The following is a 19,944-nucleotide window of genomic DNA, read 5'->3' as shown; positions in this document are numbered from 1 at the left end:
GAGAAAAGGGTCATCCTCCAATAAGATTCGAGAGCCGATGGAGAGGGGCTTCACACACGGGTGAACGTAGGTGGTGGTGAATCCAACATGGAGCTGGGTCATGGATGAAATTTAAAGTTTTCTTGGGTGACCTTGAAAGGCCGCCCAAAAGCATGTCCATGTTCAAAAAAAGCAACCATTGGTCGAAATTTAAAATTTTCTTGGGCGACCTTGAAAGAGCATGTCCGTGTTCAAAAAAAGAAACCATTGGTTGCAGCAAGATTCAAACCCATGATCTCACTCATGATGGACGTAGACCCTACCACCACACCACTCTTTTATTAGTGCCATCTACCCACTACATAAAATATATAATGAATCCTTATCCGACGAACGTGTGTGAATCAAAGGGGGACGAGGGTCTGCAAACTTGCCGGACATTCCTATCAAGTATTTGAATTGTCCGTGAATGTGTGTGAATCGGGCTACATTTCGGATTCGGGTTGTAAGTTTAGGATTGCTAGAAAGGCTATGTTATGCAAATTTTCCATTAAAGATGACTGGAGCCCTGGCTCTATAGCTGGAAGGTGGATTTGGAACTATGACATAATAGAACATTACTAGAACGCAACCCGCGCTACACTGCGGATGTAGAAGACTTCACCTTGTCTTTCACACACAAACAATAGGGACTCCTGCCAGTTTTGTCATTGTCTAGTCTTTGAAATCCTCCATCCCATCTCTAAGTCTCTCAAACTCCTAAAATTTTTATGTTCTACCTAATTTTTGGTTCTATGCAAACACCGGCTAGTGACACTTGAAATGTATGAACTCTCAATTCACACAATTGATTTATATCATTAACTTGCAATCTTTGAGTCTCTCTACATGTATGAATTTAAATGCTCTCGTATATGCCCAAGTGTGTTGTGAGTACTTACAAATTGTTATGCAAGACTTGCCGCCGCATGAATAACTTATATTTCTATTCAATTGTCCATTGATGTTTCAAAACCTAGCTATGTATGCCAGATTTTAATTCGCGTTTCTATTCTATTATCCATCGATATTTGAAAACCACAACAAACCTCTCTATGGATGCCAAATTTTGCATTTGAATTGGACACTTCATGTGACAATAATAATGTGCATTGTGTTTTCTCTGCATCATCATATATCCATCACTTCACATCGCAATTGCTTTACAATGCTACAAATTCAAGTGTAGATTCGCACCGTTACTATTTAGTCTCCATTGTGAACTAAAAGTTAACAAAAGTTGAAGAGGCTCTCCTATCGAATTGGGAAAATTAATGCTCCTTGTCTGGCATCAGTGACCTCTCTCCAACTACTTCCTTCCACCCGCTCCCTCCTCCTCCCTCGTCCCTTTCTTGTCTCCTTCATCGGCTCCCCCTCATTGGTAGCATCCACCAATGCCTCACTAATGCTTCCATGAATCATCCTGCTTGCTCCCTCCTTGATTACCAGAAAATCCGTTGTGCCCACAACCCTAAACTGTGACCAGCTCGTCCTCTTTGAATTTGGCCTCCATCCCCCCCACCATCGATCCACCTTCCATAGTTTCAGCGCTGGCTGAATCTCGTCACCACTTCTTTTGCTCTCTTCTCTACCCCTTGCTTTAGATTTAGTAGATCTGTGCATCCTTGCCACCGTTGACAGTTATATCAAACACAATGGCTAGCATACATTGAATTTTGCCTAAGTTGCCTATCACACGTTGGACAAATCAAGACCATTTATCAACATCACTTTGACATAAGATGCATTCCACTAGTAGACATCAAATTGATGCCATTAGCAAACATATCCTAAAAGGAAACATGTTCTCTTTTTCCTCCTCTTTAGTGCTTTCATTTCCTTCCCCACCAAGTTTTGTAAAACCCGCGTGGTGGTTAAGGCTCTGGTTTCTGTCATTGGGTGTTGTGTGTTCGATCCTCAGGGATCGACGTCAGATGAGTCATAATTGGCTCCTTGGGATTGTTCCTACGACATCAAAAAACTATCTATCCTAGTGTATAAAGGCCATCCTTCCCCACCAAGTTTTGTAAAACCCGCGTGGGTCTTGGTGGTTAAGGCTCTGGTTTCTGTCGTTGGGTGTTCTGTGTTCGATCCTCAGGGATCGACGTCGGATGAGTCATAATTGGCTCCTTGGGATTATTCCTACGACGTTAAAAAACTATCTATCCTAGTGTATAAAGGCCATCCTTCCCCACCAAGTTTTGTAAAACCCACGTGGGTCTTGGTGGTTAAGGCTCTGGTTTCTGTCGTTGGGTGTTGTGTGTTCGATCCTCAGGGATTGACGTCGGATGAGTCATAATTGGCTCCTTGGGATTGTTCCTACGACGTTAAAAAACTATCCATCCTAGTGTATAAAGGCCATCCTTCCCCACCAAGTTTTGTAAAACCTGCGTGGGTCTTGGTGGTTAAGGCTCTGGTTTCTGTCGTTGGGTGTTATGTGTTCGATCCTCAGGGATCGGATGAGTCATAATTGGCTCCTTGGGGGATTGTTCCTACGACGTTAAAAAACTATCTATCCTAGTGTATAAAGGCCATCCTTCCCCACCAAGTTTTGTAAAACCCGCGTGGGTCTTGGTGGTTAAGGCTCTGGTTTCTGTCATTGGGTGTTGTGTGTTCGATCCTCAGGGATCGACGTCAGATGAGTCATAATTGGCTCCTTGGGATTGTTCCTCCGAGGGTAAAAAACTATCTATCTATCTATCTATCTATCTCAAAGTTTATGAAGGTTTGGATAGATAACCATTTGCGTCCCTCCTTTGTCATAAATCCTCGTGCCGCATGGCTTTTTTAGGAAGTAGAACATTGATGCATTGATGTACACATGGCACCTCCTTGGAAACCCAACAAATGTCTAAAGGAGAACAGCAAAAAACCTTGGCTCAAAGCAAAAGAGCGGATCCTATGACCAATCAATCAATTGAATGATTTTAATGATAGTAATCATTGTGATCAAAATCCTATGAGCAGCATGCAACAATTCTTGTGATAGCCAATCCTCCTCGAGCATCGTATCCATCCACGACCTCATCCTACACAAATCATCCATTTTCTATCCGCAATCACTCGCCCCGTGCCGCGGCGTCTCCATTGTTGTAACTCCATGTAGAAAATTCTTAAGCCATTTTGCAATCTGCTCAGTCTAGCCTCTGCACCTGCAACTCTGATTAAAGTTCTGGCATTGCACATTGAATCCTTTGATGCAAATTGCTTTTTCGTTAAGAGGGGGTTGACTCTTACGGGCTTGTATATTCAGTGGCACATAAAAGGAAGCACGCATAGCGTGTTTGAAGATATGAGCCACTGGCACTCACCACCCTTCTTCCTTCGCTTGCTGCAACAAAATTCCTCCTATGTCATCTTTCAGCTTACACAATGTTCATGTCTCCTCCATTTCATCCCAAGCAACAACGCATTCTTCGGAAGCATCATTCCCTACGCAAACGTCTTTAGCCTAAAAAATGCTGACGTCTAATTTCTTGTTCATCCCCTCGCCTTTGGTGGGGGGGGTTTTCGAGGCAGCAAAGACTGTGGAAAAGGGATGACGGCAAGGAGAGGTAAGGGTGAGGGAGGGGTATGGACAGCGGGGGGGTCTGGTAAATTGGGAGAATGGAAGGGAGGACGTAGGGGGGCAAAGAGAAGGTGAGGCTGGAGCTACTGCTGCTATAGTCGTGTGAAGAAGGAGCGCATAGCTTTGAAGCCAGCCTGTACTATCTATTGCAAGGCGATACCGAAGAAGATGAGAGCAAGGAGGGTGAGCACCACGAAGAGGAGTGAGCGAATGGCTCCCTCTGAGGGCCATAGCGGGTAGAAATTACAGCTCGAGAGTCAAGCAGCCACTGCATATCTCCATGGCGCATGCCAATCATGGCGATGGAAATATCTTTTGATCTTGATCTTCCTGTAGCACCAATCCTATCACCCAGAAACCGTATCGCGATTTTCCTAATTAGTGAGCCCCCACAATTGCTTTGATTTTCTTGACCATATTGAGAGACTCCCAGAGAGAAAGCGAGAGAGACAAACTGAGATCGAGAGGGTGGGATGGGACGTAGAGAGGCGAAGTGAGCCATGAGAAGCCATAGATGGAGTGATGGCAAGCCGCAGGGCCAAGCAAAGTGGAGGGAGCTTACGCAGAGCAAATACCTTTTTCTGTAACAGGATTGAAGCGTCTATACACACACTTCTCTTTTTTAGTTGTCCGTGGTTAATAGGTTAAAGATGAAGCTTAGGAATTGCATAAACTATTGGTCTCATTCCTTTAGCAAATTACCACATGGGCGCCCTTAACTGAACTGTGCGGTACAACTTAAGAAATGAATTAGTACAAGGGATGGAATGAGAGGAAGGGAACTCCAGTGAAGAAATGAAGCTGTGCAATGAGAGAGGACTCCACACAATTAGAAATGCAGATCCATACAAGCATACCTTGTCGCCTGTTGCATGCTGGATGGAAATTGTGTCTCCGGACATCTTTTCCAGGATCTCTCCCGATGAGATTTCTCTATCGAAAAACGATACGTCCTGTCTCAAAAGCGCCTTCAAGTAACGGCACCGAATTCGAGCCGCTTGTCTTTCACCAACCGTCATCCAGCAGGCCAATTCTACAGAAGCAAGTAAGAAAAAAATCCCCCTAAGGTGAGAGGAGGTAAATAATCGACGAGTAATCATTTAGAGACATTCTTCTTCATTCATAATGGGAGAAAGATTCAGGCAAGCATCAGGCCAGGGCCGCCAGGAGAGGCAAAAATCCATTTTTTAGATTTGTTGGAGCGTTTGCGCTTACCAAAGAAGAATCCCACGGCAGACCCTACACCTACGAGGAATGTGTAGAAGGAAGCCTGCACAGATCCATGCAATCATCATTGCAATGCATCAATGGCCGCATAAACGATAAGCAATTCTCATAACGTACTTTAACGCAAACTACGAAACCATCTTAAAAAGCCAGGCGGAGTGTTTACTTTGGATAACGATTCTTGTAGCACAATTCTCGTGGGCTATCGTCGTAAGCTCCTACTGTACACTATTAACGCACGGTAATGCAAATCTGTGGTCGTAAGCTTCTAGTGCAGACTAACGAACGTTGAAGCAAATCTGTGATCGTAAGGGTCTAGTGCAGACTAACGCACGTTAATGCAAACGAAACGGAACGATATTAAAAAACCAGGCGGAGTCTGTACTCGCGATATGTGGAGTAGTAATTCCTTTCTACGGATGAGAGTTCCAGAGCCGAGCTCATCGAGCTGGTGTCCGAAGATGGCAGCGATAATGGGCAAGGGAGCTCCGGCGAGGGAGGCACCAAGAGTGCCGACGACGATGAGAGCAATGTCTGTGGCATCGACGAAGCGAAAGAGCTGATGAAAAGAGATGGTGTGCTTAGACTTGGGAGGTGGTGGATGAAGATGATGGGAAGCCATTCCAACTTCCAAAAGTTGATGGTGTGAATGTATTTATAGATATGACTATAATGTCTTTGGAATAAGGATTTTGTCTTTGGACAACTTTTACATAAAAGACAATTCCCTCAACATTCTCGTCCAACCGCTTCACACACAACAATCACACTTTCCCACCTTTTTCTCTCTCATCCATCCACATTTACACTTCCACTAAAACATCGCCCTTCAGTTGCTTGAGCTTTTTCGCTCTATTCCATGCGCATTTTACACTTGCAAGAACACATCGCCCTTGACCGTACACCTATGGAATGTTCCTCCTCTCTATTGCATCCAAGTTTTCACACTCCAGAAGAAATCTCCCTTGAGTTTAGCTATAATCGCCCTTGACCCTACACCTATGAACTCTTCTCTCTAATGCATCCAAATTTTCACTCTCTAGAAGAGATCTCCCTTGAGTTCAGCTTTTGCGCTTACCAACAAAGCAGCAGACCCTACACCTATGGGCAGAAATTGGATGGGAATGGGAAAAGGTGGTCCCGAGTGGTCCCATGCATATTTCTATCCTATTCTCATCCCACCATGTGCTAACAAAAAAAGAACTAAGGATGGGTTCAGGAGGAAGAGGACACATGGCATCATTTCATGTGTTTAAGAGGTGGGGACCTTGTGGGGACAAGGACACATGTCATCCTTCCATGTTTTTGAATCCCTAAAAAAGGGGAACCCATTCTGGCTGCCAGGGTCTAGAGGCCATGGTCTAGTATGGGAGAAAACGTGGCTACTCCCATTCTAAATCCATCCTAGACCACTTGGTGTAGGATGGGAGTAATGATGACAAAAATATTCCCATCCTAAACCCATGCTAGCCCCATCCATGTGCTAAGGCCCTAAGTAAGGCCACCATTATTCCTAAGAGTGGTGATATTTATGCCATACCATAGGAATAATGATAATTCATAAGTATCATTCCAAAGAAAGGTCACGATTACATAATTATTCAAGTAGCACAATTCTCGTGGGAAGAAGGTTTTGCACCATTCGAATTTACATTCTTAGAACATAATTGGCATTGATTGTATTTTACATTGGCTTAAATTAAGAAAAACTGATCAATTCCTAGGATAGCCTATAAAAACTAGCAAACATGTATCCTTTGAGAGATAAAAAATAGTTGGTTTGGGGAGTGCATTTATTTTTCAATGGTTCAACTAACATTAGTCTAAGCGCAACTATACACTCCTTCTTTCTTTATAAAAGAGTGATCCACCTCATGACTCCCCATGGAGGGTACAAATCATTGCCACTTGCTACCAATGGTAGAGAATATGAAATATCTCAAGTTGCTTTTTTCTAGCATGGGATAATCTCTAGCACAGATAGGGCTACTTCTAGCCTCCTTGTGTCTCACAACCAAGGACTCAAGTTCAAGATAATTGTTGAGCCAGCATGGGGACCTCTCATTAAACTTTATCCACTTCTATTATCCTCTAGATGTGGAAGGCCTTGGTTTTAGATGAAACTTGGAGGACTCCAACAGAGCCTCAAATTTGGAGCCTAAGAGACCGTGCTTGGGAATTTTTAAGATTAAAGGAAGGGGTTTAGAAAATGAAACCTTCAAAAGACAAAGTTAATATTAGGAGTACCCTTCACAATAGTAGGTCAAAGAACTTTCCATTAAAAGGAGGTCTAAATCTAAAAAGACTTTCTAGGATAAATTCTAAACTCAAGATGGTTGGAAACTCAAGCACTAAAGGCATCATGGCCCAACCATTGTAGTACTTATAAAATTTTGAATCATTAAATCTATTACTTGATTCATTGTTGACGTTAAGTCTCCAAATTGATTTTCTCTAATAGTATATAAGACTTACGAAATTAGTATGCCAACGATTAATAAATAATAAGCTATTACATAGGTGTGGACTTTTTTGTCTTTTAACAAAAATAAAAAATGGAATCTAAAGAGTATAAATCCATTAACAAGCCAATGGAATCTAAAGAGTATAAATCCATTAACAAGCCAATGGTCATCACACTAATACTTGATAAGTTTTCAATTTACATTTCCCTACCCTGTGCTCACTTTAAATCATCACAATAATTGTCTCTATTTTCTTGATTTTAATAAGCTTCCAATTTCCATTTCCCTACCGTCCCCTAATTTGAATCATCATCATGTTTGTCTCTATTCTTCTCTTTTCTTGGTTTTTAGTCACGAGCCCTTTATCTTCACTTTCTTCTTCCTTCTTCCTTCTCTTTGTCTCTATTTTTGTCTCTTTTCTTGGTTTTAACTCACAGGCCTCTTATCTACACCTTCTACTCTTATTCGTGATTTTTATAGGGTATTTATTAAACCAATCACCAGATTCTCCCTTTTATTATTTTCCATTTCCTTGACCCATTCCCATCACCATCGCTTTGTTACTACCAAGTCCTTACATGTATTCTTCTTCATCAATCTACTTTTATATCCATGGCATTGGCAATTATATCTAGTTTTGAATTGGAAGTAGGATTGATTTAATGTTGCAGTATACACAAATTAATGAACTTTTTCTATCATGTACTTGTACTTAAAGGCATTATCATCCTTGTCTTCAAATTTAATGAAAAATAAGGTGATGATTGGTTTAATAATATAGACATACTTACCTTCCAAATTTTTTTCTAGTAAAGCTACACCTTTTGGCATGGATGGAAAGCTACTTCATACCCATTAGACTCTAAGCTAGTTTTTTAGCTTGGGTGCTATGCCTTCTAGGTCTATCTTTGCCTTCTCATTCACCTCCATTGGTCACATACTCCTTTTTATTATTCTAATGAAACTTAAGTCCTCTCATTGCTTCCAATCCTCTTTAGCTTATATCATAAAAGATAGCCAAATTTAAAATGTTTCCAAGGTCTAGGCTCTAGGGATTTGAGGGATATTAAAATTGGATTTAATACATTTTAGACAAGTTTTGGCCAAAATATATGGCATTTTAAATTGATCTAGTGCCAAAATTTTCTCGCTACTAGTTATTTTTTATTGCCATGCGATAGCCAGATGTCATCATGTGGTAGTTTGAAATACCTCAAGGTATTCCCCTCTCCGATATGTGGGTATACCTCACACTCACCTCACATATGTATTTTCCCACTTTTGTAGTACTTTAATGTGTCTTTTGAGAGTCTATTGTCTCTTATCGTGAAACATACAAATATTAAATATAGTAAAAATATACCGCATACTAAGAGACAGTTTATAAATTTATAAATCATTAAAAAATATACTGCATGGTAAGAGATAAGAAAACATAAAAATATTAAATAAATTTGTTAATATATCAACATTTTTTGTTATCGTGTAGCATATTTAGTAATGTATGGTCCCAATCTAGTAGTACTTTAATGTGTTTTAACAAAATTTAGTGCATGACTCTCAACAACAACAAAAAGGATATTCAAGAAGCTTAAAGGATTAATAAAGCTTCACATCAAATATGTGAGTTTTATTATATCCTTTTGAAAAGTATCTTGTGTGAATTGTGTAGCTTGCCTTTGCCTATTTCGATCAGCTCACACATAGGTATAGTATTGTTATTTAATGAATCAAAAAATTCAGCCACTACTTGTGTGAAAAGTCATAAACAAGGATGCATGAACAATAAACTCAAAGTTCATATTGGGGAAGCCATAGACCAAGCTGTCTGTTTGTGCCACTCTGCAACTAGTAGGAATCATGTACTCAGTGAAATACTTTTAGACAAGGAGAAAAAAAAGGCATGGCCATGCAAGGTGAAACCAAGGATCAACTAAAGTTATGATGGAATGCAAGTTAGATTATGTCATGTTACTTATTGAACAATGGAAGAGAAAGAAAATGAGTTCCATTATGTTTTCTTTTTTGGATCATTGACTTTTGTCTATGTTGTTGTGTTTGTGTTGTAATAATTCAAAATATTTTTTTAGGTAATTTGTATGTATTCTGATTGAATCAGATAAATTTTCACCATGTAAGCTAAGATAAATTTGTATGTATTCTAATTGAATCAGATAAATTTTTTCCATGCAAGCTGAGATAAATTTGTATGTATTCTGATTGAATCAAATGAATTTTCACCATGCAAGCTGAGATAAATTTGTATATATTCTGAGTGAATTAGATAAAATTTCACCACGCAAGCTGAGAAATCTACAGTTCATGTCCATTTCCATCCATCCGTGATGGAGTTGCTCCTCCTCACTCTTCATTTTTTTCAAGTATCCAAGGGAGCCATAAGAGGCGAATTGCTAGGGGTTCAAAGCCCCTTTTTCATATAAGAAAGAGTTGATTTTCTCTCCAAAAATGCAAGTGCTCAATTAAAATCTTGTTATAAGGCTCTTTAAGAGATGCAAAAGTACCAAATCCATATTGACCTCCTCAATTAAAAGGCCGGCTTTGCAAAGTGGTATGCGAATTGATGTAAGATCTAAATAACCCAAGTCCAGTAAGGTGAGAAGGGCTTGTGAAGCCTCTTGGCATATAGCTATGGACACCTTGCTTGCTAGGTTTTGGAAAGTAGCAGAGGCCTACTTATTAGTCATCATGAATGACTCCAATTAGCTAGCATCCATAGATTTTGGATCACCGTGCCTACCAAGGACATGCAATTTGTACTATACATCTCCAGGGTGGATTTCTATTGTCTTCCTCTCATCCTCTCCCTTTTCTCTGTGCTATCTTGCAAAATATCCAACTGCTCAATAACCAATCAATTTTGTGCTTTAGAAACCTTAAATCACTTGGAGAGTTATTCAAATGCAATGATGTTGGAAATGGAAACTTTTGCATAAAATTATCATTAACTGTGGTGGTTAAAACCTACTGATTTTCTTGGAATGTGTTGCCTATTTTAAAGGATTTCTTTTTGAAAAATAGCTTTACTTAAAAGAAGAAAGACATAAGGGTTGTTTAACTCTTCTCATGACCAATCTCCTCAAGCCTTGCCATTCTTATCATCTTGTTGTTTTATCCTCATGTTGTTAGCCCTCTCATGAACAATAAATAAATCATAGCCTTGCACAATTGGCAACCAATTTGAAACAACTTCATTGCTAGCTCCATCTTGTTGAGCTCAAAGGTAAGAGTGATCTCTTTTAATCAAGCTAGAATGTGGTATGTAGGATTTGGTAGCATATCCTGATTAGCTCCTTTGTTGCCAATTTTGGCTCTACATCCATGCTCTGTCCATCGACCTTGGTATCATGCTAAAGGAGAACAATTCTTGGCATGAGCTAAAGAGTGATTTCATTACAAAAAAATTGGACTCAAATAGGGGCCCTGTAAGAGAGCCCTTAGGCTGGTGACATGGAAGGATGAGGTGAATAAAATTGAGTAAAATATTGGATAGTGGAGGACAATCGAATATTGAGAATGGCTTGACTTTCCTATTTCTTTATTCAAAGGCCCAAAGTTTGATGTAGGCCACCCACTTGCTACCTCCACTCTCTCATCATGTTTTTGATCTCAATAACCATACTGAAAAACCTAATTTCTCAACCAAACTTGCACCATTTGTCCGAAAACCAAATCCTCCCATCCAACTACTACACTCCTCTCATTCTCTCTCATTTCTCTTCACTCTGCCTTATTTCTGAGCCATTTTGAATTTTTCTTGCTACAATCCTATTTTTAAATCTCTTCCTTGAAGCTCAATTCTCTGTTCTCTCTATCGTGGGATGGAACCTCATGCTAAAATATCATAATTTCCCTTCTCTGCTTGCATTTCCCTTCCCTTTTGGGTCAATGTTTGCTTAGTTGTAGCCAATCACAAAACCATTTTCGAGGCCATTTTGGGGCCACGACACGATGCGCTTCTGGGAGAATATTTAAATTTTTCATGGACTCGCGCTTTCGTCAAAAATTTTTCCGACATCATGAAGGCATAGTGGTGTAATAATGAGACGCAATCTTATCATGGTCAATAGCGCAGAACTCGACACATGTCACTATATGCATTTACTCATGAGCACAAAGACTGTTGCTCTGATGCCTCTGGCCTGACTACATCACACAGCCTTTGCCTTGCCATGTTTGCTTGTGCAGCTTCACCATCTGTCACTGTGCAACACAATATTTTGTTGCATTGACCACCGTGCTGGCTCGAGAACAACCACGTTGGCTTGACTATAGCACAAAACTTTTGCCTCGCCATGTGTAATTGTGTAGCTTTGCCATCTATCACTGCGCAACATAATCTTTTGTTGTGTTGACCACTGTGCTGGTTCAAGCAATGATGTTGGCATGAAGAGACCACCATGTTGGCATGAAGACCACCATAGCATGTCAATCTCTAATGGGACCCCTTAAGGTCCATATCCACAACCACCGCACTAGATGTTGGAGCTATTTTAGTTCCAAGCTAAGGAAAATATAGACATTTGCAATTTAGTATAGTTTCTTGCAACCATCGCGCTGGTTATTGGAGTTATCATAGTTCTAAACCACCACACTAGTTATTAGAACCATTTTCACTACAGTAACAATAAATTTTTCAACAATTTCTTGTGCAACGATCCCTATGGTTGCATTAAAATATAAACGAGGGCAGAAATATGCCATTTGTTCTTCTTTAGATCCACTTTCACTATCGAAGTAACAACAACAATAGTTTTGGCAATAATGGTAGTACATTGAAATTGAAACAAAAGAAATTACATCCAATAGTTTTTGCGAGAATAGTATTACATCAAAATTGAAGAAAAATAAATTACATCTGAAGCAAACATTTAACAAAACAGATTACATACAAAGATGTTAGCACTTTGTTTTTGTGATACTTCTTTAAGCACTTGTCAACATCACCACTGTGGCAGGACTGGTGTCACTTTTTGCCCTTGTTAGCACTTTCTTACACTTTTGACCTAGTCCTCCTCGTATGCAAGGGAAATACGAGCACCTTGTAATTGAAATAACCTTTTTCATAGCAACTTCTGTCAAGGCAGTGGAAGAGGAAGCTCAACTTGGAGGTGAGCTCAATCGAGCACAACATTCGACGGCAGACATGGAACTCAATATGGTGGTGAGCTCCAGCACACTGATGCATGCTCTTAGTGTGTTAGAGCTGATCACCAAGTTGAGTTCCTTCCCCAGTGCCGAAGGTTATGTGCAATTACGAGAGGCTCAACACCAAGTTGAGTTCTCTCCCAGTGCCTCACAGAACAAAGACGACCCATTTCCCTTGGCTCCCTATCTTGCAACACGGTTGGTCATGAGGTTTTTCTTTCAATTCTTTCAAAGAATTGCCTTTGTCATAGCAACTTCTGCTTATCACCAGGTTGAGTTCTCCTTCCAGTGCCAAAGGTTGTGCTCAATTATGAGAGTCGCATCACCAAGTTGAGTTCTCTCCCAGTGCCTGATGGAACAACGATGACCCGTTTCCATTAGCTCCCCATCGTGCAACTCCCTTGGTCATGGCTATGGCTGGTGGAGTGTTGTAGGATGGAGAGACAAGGCAAATAATGGATCCCATGACTTGGGCAGCATTATGAAGGGGCATCGAGGCTGCAGCAACAAAAGATTCATCATAGGGGTAGAAGGGGGCTTGGAGAGAGCATGGAATGGGGTAGGAGAGAAATTTTCCTGTGTGCAGTGAATTTTTCTGGTCTTAAGGCCTTTATATAGCTAGACTTGCCACCATCCCACTCTTTTCCCCTTCGTTTCTTGTGTCATTTGTGTGACTCTAGGTGCCTATCGCTGCTAAGAGCACACAATCCACCTGTTGGATTTTGTTGGTAGCCCAGCCTAGCATAGGCAGTCATCTACATCATCGTGTAGCCATGACGTGTGATCAGATGATTGCCATGCTAGAATATCTTGGTCATCAGAGCCAAGATCATAATAATTCAATAGGAAGAGGGTGGAGGAGTAGTGGCACATCCACCCAGCTTACTAGTAGCCTAGCCTAGCCTAGGAAGCCATTTACATCACGATTAGATGGTTGTCATGGGAGAATTTCTCGGTCATCGGAGCCAAGGTCATCATAATGCAATGGGATGAGGGGGCAGGACTAGTGGCACATACACCCAGCTTTGTTAGTAGCCTAGCCTAGCATAGGCGGTCATATACATCATCGTCTAGCCATGACGTGCGATTAAATGGTTGCTCATGACATGTGATTAGATGGTAATTCTAACATCGTGATATCTTCTTACAGTCTATCTCAGCTTAATGCAGCTATTTCTCATTCTAAACTATTGTTATTACAGCTTGATAAACTGACCAAATGCTAATCTAATTTAGGCTTGTGAACTAGATGCAAAGTCATTGTTATTACAGTCTGATTCCAGCTCAATGCTAATCTGAGCCTATGAATTAGATGGTCCCTCATGCACAGTCATTGTTATTACAGTTTGATTCCGGCTCAATGCTAATATGAGCCTGTGAATTAGATGGTCCCTCATGCACAGTCATTGTTATTACAGTCTCATTCCGACTGAATGCTAATGTGAACCTATGAATTGGATGGTCCCTCATGCACAATCATTGTCACTTAAACAAGCTCGGTGGTTGTTTGGGATTAGTATACTGTTTGGGATTTACATTTTTCTTTATTTGGAGAGAAGGTTGATTGGGCTTAACTGAAACAAGTGCAGTGGTTGTTTGGGATTTACTAAAGGTTATATTTTGTGGGGGTTGCAGGTAATCTTAAACCAATAAAAATGCATTTTATTGCTAGTGCCTACCTCCTCTAGCCTTAACTAGTGTTTGAGCTGGCCCAATCATGATTGCATGATGTTCCAACCACTGAGTTGGTTTATGACAATCACATTAAGTCCAAGCTAGCCTGGTTCTGGTGTTTGAGCTGAACTAGCCACATGGTTGCATGATATTCCAACCATCGGGCTGGTTTAGGACAATCACATAACTGGTGTTTGAGCGAACCCAACCACAATTGCATGATGTTCCAACCACCAAGCTGGTTTAGGATAATCACATTAATTCCAAGCTAGCTTGGTTTTAGTGTTTGAGCTAAACCAACCACACAGTTGCATGATATTCCAAACATCGGGCTGGTTTAGGACAATCATATTAAGTGTAGGCCAGGCTAGTAAATTATCCCAAAGCTTAATCACAAACAACCACTGGGCTGGTTTAGGCAACCACTGACCTGCGTTGTATCAACAAATGAAACAAGTAAGCTATCCCAAAACTCGAGATGGTTTAGGCAATTACCGCCCTATGCTGTATCAAGCACGTGTATGATGTGCACGTCAAACATCTTGCATCCCGTCTGCTTTCGACAGTTGTCCTTGTTATTTGGAGAGACTCTCGAGAGATGCACGAAGAGTGGAAGAAATGCCTGATCATCCTGATTTGAGCAGTCTATGGGCTTCAACAGAATGCAAGAAAAGCAGAGACAGCCTAAGTGCAGAAGTCATTGCAATAGTGGGGACGTTTTGGCACGAAAATACAAGGTGTTAGTAGGGTTGTCACTATAAAATATAGGGTGCAAGCTAAAGCTTGTAAAGACTCGAGAATGGTATTTACTTGAATGGCCTGATGTTGCTTCCTCGAATGCTACCACTAATTGTGACATCACTGCTCATTTTCTTCGCTCTGATGGCAATGATCGAATGCATGCATTTGTAACAACTGCTTCCTACTGCTGCTGCTCTGCAAGGAGTCTTCTGTTCCTTGTGCCCTAACCAATCTTTTCAGCTTTTCTATCTCACAGCCTCTGTTTGCTTCTCTTGTAAGCCATGGCGAGCTGCATGTTGCCATGGCGATGATCAATGAAAGATGACAATGCCAAACCAAAACAGAGAGAAGCTAGCTTGTGAGGCAAGCAAAGAATAGAACACAACTTACTCGAAAGAAGACAATGGCAAACCAAAGTCTGGGCAAGGTCACATCGAGGTGTGTGCGGGTTGCAGGGTGTTTACAGGGTGGGGGCAGGTTGCAGGTACTTAATCTTCCAAGATTTCATGGGCGGGAGGTGTGAAAATTCAAAATTCGTGGGAGTAGCAAAATTTCAGCTGTCGGTTTTCCCCCCTCTGACGATACACGTCAGCAAAATTGAATATCCCAAACAAGTGCAATGTGGCCTAAAATGCTTCAAAACACAAATAGGCCAAAGGGCACGATATCGGGTTTGATGTTGTGTATTATTAAATGAAATGACCTTTGGCATGCTTATGAGCCATATAGAAAGCAAGCGCATGGAAAAAGAAACAATTCAAAATTAAAAATAGTGTTGGATTTATCTTTTCACATGCACAAATTGCACTTTTCCAACTTCTTTCATTTTAGGGTGAATCTAGATACCAACACCAACAACTATCAATGTTTTAAGAGAACCATGCACTAGTCCCAATAGTTTGGATTCCAAATTTTCAATCCGTTTTGGTTTTCAACAAATCAAAAAAAAGTTATGGAGCGTGCCCTCAAATGGGTATGCATCACTTTAGCACAATATTGGAGGCCCATCAACCCGCTCATAATGATCTCAATTAGGTGTGTCCTTGGGTTGAGGAGAAGCTCACGTAGTGTACTTTTGAATGATTACTTGGTTGCATGTAAGTATAGAACAAAATTTTGATGTTTTCTAATAAATTGCTATAGCTTATAGTCTCTAAGATGCATGCTTCACATGCAACATAGCACTTGTAATGCTTTACCAGTCTCATTTCAAATCCTTATTCCATAAGTTTTTGCTCTCATGTTTAAGTTTGGGATGTGTTCTACAACTTGAAGACAAAGTTTATCGAATTCCGTTTAATGCATAAGTTATGGGTCATGCAAGATACCTATATACAGAAAAGTCCGTGAACCTCACCAAAAATGGCTACACCCAAGCAAACAATGATCCTTTCACTTTCATTCTTTAAAAAATTTCAAGCTTTTTGAAAAAGATTTACCCCACCCTCTTCTTTCTCTATTTTGGACACTTTTCTTCCCTTTTCTTCCAAATCTCACCACTTCTTCTCTCAGCTAAGCTTCTCTTGCGACCTCAAATCATTTTCATGCCAAAAACTTGAGGCAACCATGTTCTAGATGACCATTAATGATGCAAGGTATTGAACTTAGAAGGAGCTACTAGACGAGATTCTTTGAGAGATGATGAAAGAAGATTGATGTTTAGGTATTACACTTGCTTATGCATGAAAATCAATCTTTCTTTTGCCCATCTCTCAACATTGGTCTATTGGGGGGCATGATTTCTAAGAACCTGTGAAGTTTTGGGGTCTATTTAAGCAGCCTTCATGGAGGCTAAGGTGATATATCCTTTAGTAGAATTCAAGACAGTGAAAAAGATGGGATTTTAAATTTAAAGCTGTAACTTTGAAAAAATAAGTTAGTTTATAGTTTGTTTTGTGTAGTTGTGTTGTTTTGGAGCAAGATCCATCAACTTCAGCCTCCTAGAATATAAGAGGAGCCACTAGGGAGAACAAGTTTGATCACATTTTTTCTCCAAAGATCCTTGTTTCAAGAATCAGGTACTATTCATTCACAAGTTTTTGATTTATTTTACATCTAATAGTTTAAAAATGTTTGTAGTATTTAAATGTGATTTGTGTTGTTTATTTGTAATTTATAAAGTCAATTGTACCTCTAAATTTGCTAAATGCAAGTCAAATTATTATTATTTTGTGTGATATCCATATTGTTTTCTATCATTTTACCATTTATATGTGCTGATGTTATTCATATTCATTTTTTTAAAAAGCATGTTTAATAAAGTTTGTTTTAGATTATGACTTGTTTTACATGCAAAAGTTTAACAAGTTTATGATATTTAAATGTATAAAGTGTTATTTCTTTGTAATTTGCTGTGTGTTACTATATTTTTCTAATGCAAGGTCAATTTATTTGTCATTTATGTGACTTGCACATGTAATACTAGTTTTGTGTGTTGTCATTTTACCATGTTATATGTGTTGATGCTATTGAAATTTTTATTTTTATGTTAGCTTGGTTGATTTGGGTAAGCATCATTTATTACTTGATGCTAAGTATATGTGTAAGTTTGAATTTATAGATTTCAATCATTAGATTTTGTATGTAGCTATTGGCATTCTATTTTTATTATGTTGGTCACTAATGTCAATATTATATTGTGCTAGGTGTAAACCATATAAAACCATGGAGGTCCTCAAGAAGCTGTCGTCTTTCTTCTATTCCCATGGCCGTTGCTTTTCTGCTATTCCCATGGCCATCGCCTTTCTATTATCCCAACAGTCATCACCTTTCTGTTATCCCCACAACCTGCTGCCATAGCTCCCATCCTACCAATGTACCGCCATAGCTCCTATCCCCACAACCCGTTGCCTTATGCTATCGCCCCGGTCGTAGGGATACCAAAATCTATAAAAGGACACCCCATCCCCCTGAGTCATCGCCTTAGCAAAAAGAGCAAAACTCTGTCAAAATTCTTCCAGACCTTGTCCCCTATCAACTAATTGTAGGCCAAATATACAAGATGGGCAACGATTAGATCTTGAGAAGATGTGTTATGGCTCATGAAATCATGTTTATCATAAGAGAAGTAGCAGGAGGACACTTTGTAGGGGAAGAAACAACAAGAAAATCCTCTTGGTAGAATATTGTTGGCCAACCCTTTGGGCAGATGCTAATGACTATGTAATAAGATGCAATGTATGCCAAAGAATAATCAAACCCCAACACAAGGATTTCAACCCCTTGACAATAGTTACTACTCAAAAACCATTTGAAAAATGGGGGATTGATTTTGTGGTACCCATACATCTACTTATAAAGGGGACATAGGTATGCTATATCAATATGGCCATGGACTATTGCGCAACATGGGCTGAAGCTAAAGGAGTAAGAAAAGACGATGGCAAAAGCACAACAAACTTCTTATATGAAAATGTGATTACATGGTTTGGATGCCCCATTGAAATTGCATCATATAGAGGCATGCATTTTGTCAATGAGGTGATCAAGGAGCTTTGTCTAGCTTTACCGTTATTTATAGAAGCACACCCTACTATCCCTAAGGCAATGGACAAGAAGAGTCTACCAACAATGTATTATGTCATGTCCTCACCAAGATAGTGGGAAAAAAAAGATCTGATTGGAAAAGCTTAATGTGTCCTTATGGTCATATCATACCACAATCAAGGTCAGTACAACATTTATGCCTTTTCAATTGGTGTATGGCCTAGAAGTAATGGTCCCAATGGAATTTGTAATACCAAAGCTACGCCTAGCAGTACAAGAACACATGGGAGATCATGAGTCCCTTAAAGAAAGACTCTATCAACTGGAAAAGAATATAGAGTCCAGGTTGGTAGCCTACCATGCCATGATAATAGAAAACAAAAGAAGGAAGACATCGTTTGATAGAAATCTTATGGATAAGGAGATCAAGGAAGGTGACCTAGTCCTACTATATAATGCTAAGCTCCACAAGGGCAAGCTCAAATATTTAGATCAAGGGACATATAGAGTCCAAAGATGAGTCCGATCGGAGCTCTACTACTAAAACATTAGACAGAGTCCAATTCACCATGACAATCAATGGGAGCCAATTGAAGTGTTACTACATGAACATGCAAGCCCTCCTCAACAATAATGAAGATTTGGGGCTCTCAAATCTTCCCTAGTTAGCATTTGATTGTATCACTAGCATTCCGACTTGCATATTATAGGTTTTCCCACTTATAGGTGGATCCAATTGATTTCAACCTAGGGCTCCAACCTAGGGCTCAGAGGTGATGACCGAGTCCTAGCTACCCTATGAAACTCCCTAGCAAAATAAACATATAGAAGGAATTCTCGCCTCACTAGTCATCATGCATAGAGCACTCACACATCTTGAGCACCATGAATAAATTGCACAAATAAAATCCCCAAGAGAAACTTGCTTTTATCCACACTCATGGCACCCTCATCACAAATGCATCAGCCACTCACAAAAGAAAGATGCCCACGTGGCATGATTGGCACATGGTACTACCAGACTGGGACCTAATTCATGTGTGAAATGCCAAGCTAAATATAGCTTGATAAGATGGTAAAAAAGACTACATCATAATCGGCAAAGCAACACCGCGCCAAATGGCCCAAACCTCAACAAATCACCGACTTGAAGAAGGACAAGATATAGAATCACCAACCCACGAGTTAAGCCCAAAACGACTATGAATGGTGGTTCTAGATAGTGAAAATGATGAGGGAATTCATGCAACATGCCATGGAGAGATACACCAAGCCCTAGATACCCTAGAGTCAAGAGAACTAGAGGCAGAGCCATTAACCATACAGACCCAAATCAATCTAATGCTCAAGATGACAATGAGCTAACAAACGAGAGGACAATACAACTTGTATGGCTGAGTCTCAATGTTCAACATGTCAGCTGATGCGTGCGACTTCTTCCTCTTATAGTCCAAGGGACTAGAAAAGCATTTTGAGAAGCTACAATCTTTCTTACCACAACACCTGCTATGGTAGAATACATTATTCAATTCCTAACATTGTAACAAAGCAGAGAGTTGCATAGTGATGTAAAATCAAAAGCTTATACACATCTACCTT

The 19,944-nt window shown here is 40.0% G+C and overlaps 1 protein-coding gene across 1 annotated transcript in view; it reads right to left on the bottom strand.

Moving 5' to 3' along the window:
* Positions 1–5,435, bottom strand: part of LOC147884848 (ABC transporter B family member 3-like) — a 73,971-nt gene extending 68,536 nt beyond the window's left edge. The window contains exons 1-3 of the mRNA XM_087397224.1: positions 5,199–5,435; positions 4,802–4,856; positions 4,444–4,619 (exon numbers count right to left, since the gene is read on the bottom strand). Of these exons, the coding sequence (XP_087253350.1) occupies positions 4,444–4,619; positions 4,802–4,856; positions 5,199–5,435 (468 nt within the window). The remainder of the gene's footprint in view (positions 1–4,443; positions 4,620–4,801; positions 4,857–5,198) is intronic.
* Positions 5,436–19,944: the final 14,509 nt, after the last annotated feature.

The sequence above is a fragment of the Dipteris shenzhenensis genome, chromosome 26, assembly GCF_047967505.1.
Source record: "Dipteris shenzhenensis isolate YYH24624 ecotype China chromosome 26, Dip_SZ_1.0, whole genome shotgun sequence".
In the NCBI taxonomy this organism is placed as follows: Eukaryota; Viridiplantae; Streptophyta; class Polypodiopsida; order Gleicheniales; family Dipteridaceae; genus Dipteris; species Dipteris shenzhenensis.
This window is presented reverse-complemented; position numbering and strand designations above follow the sequence as displayed.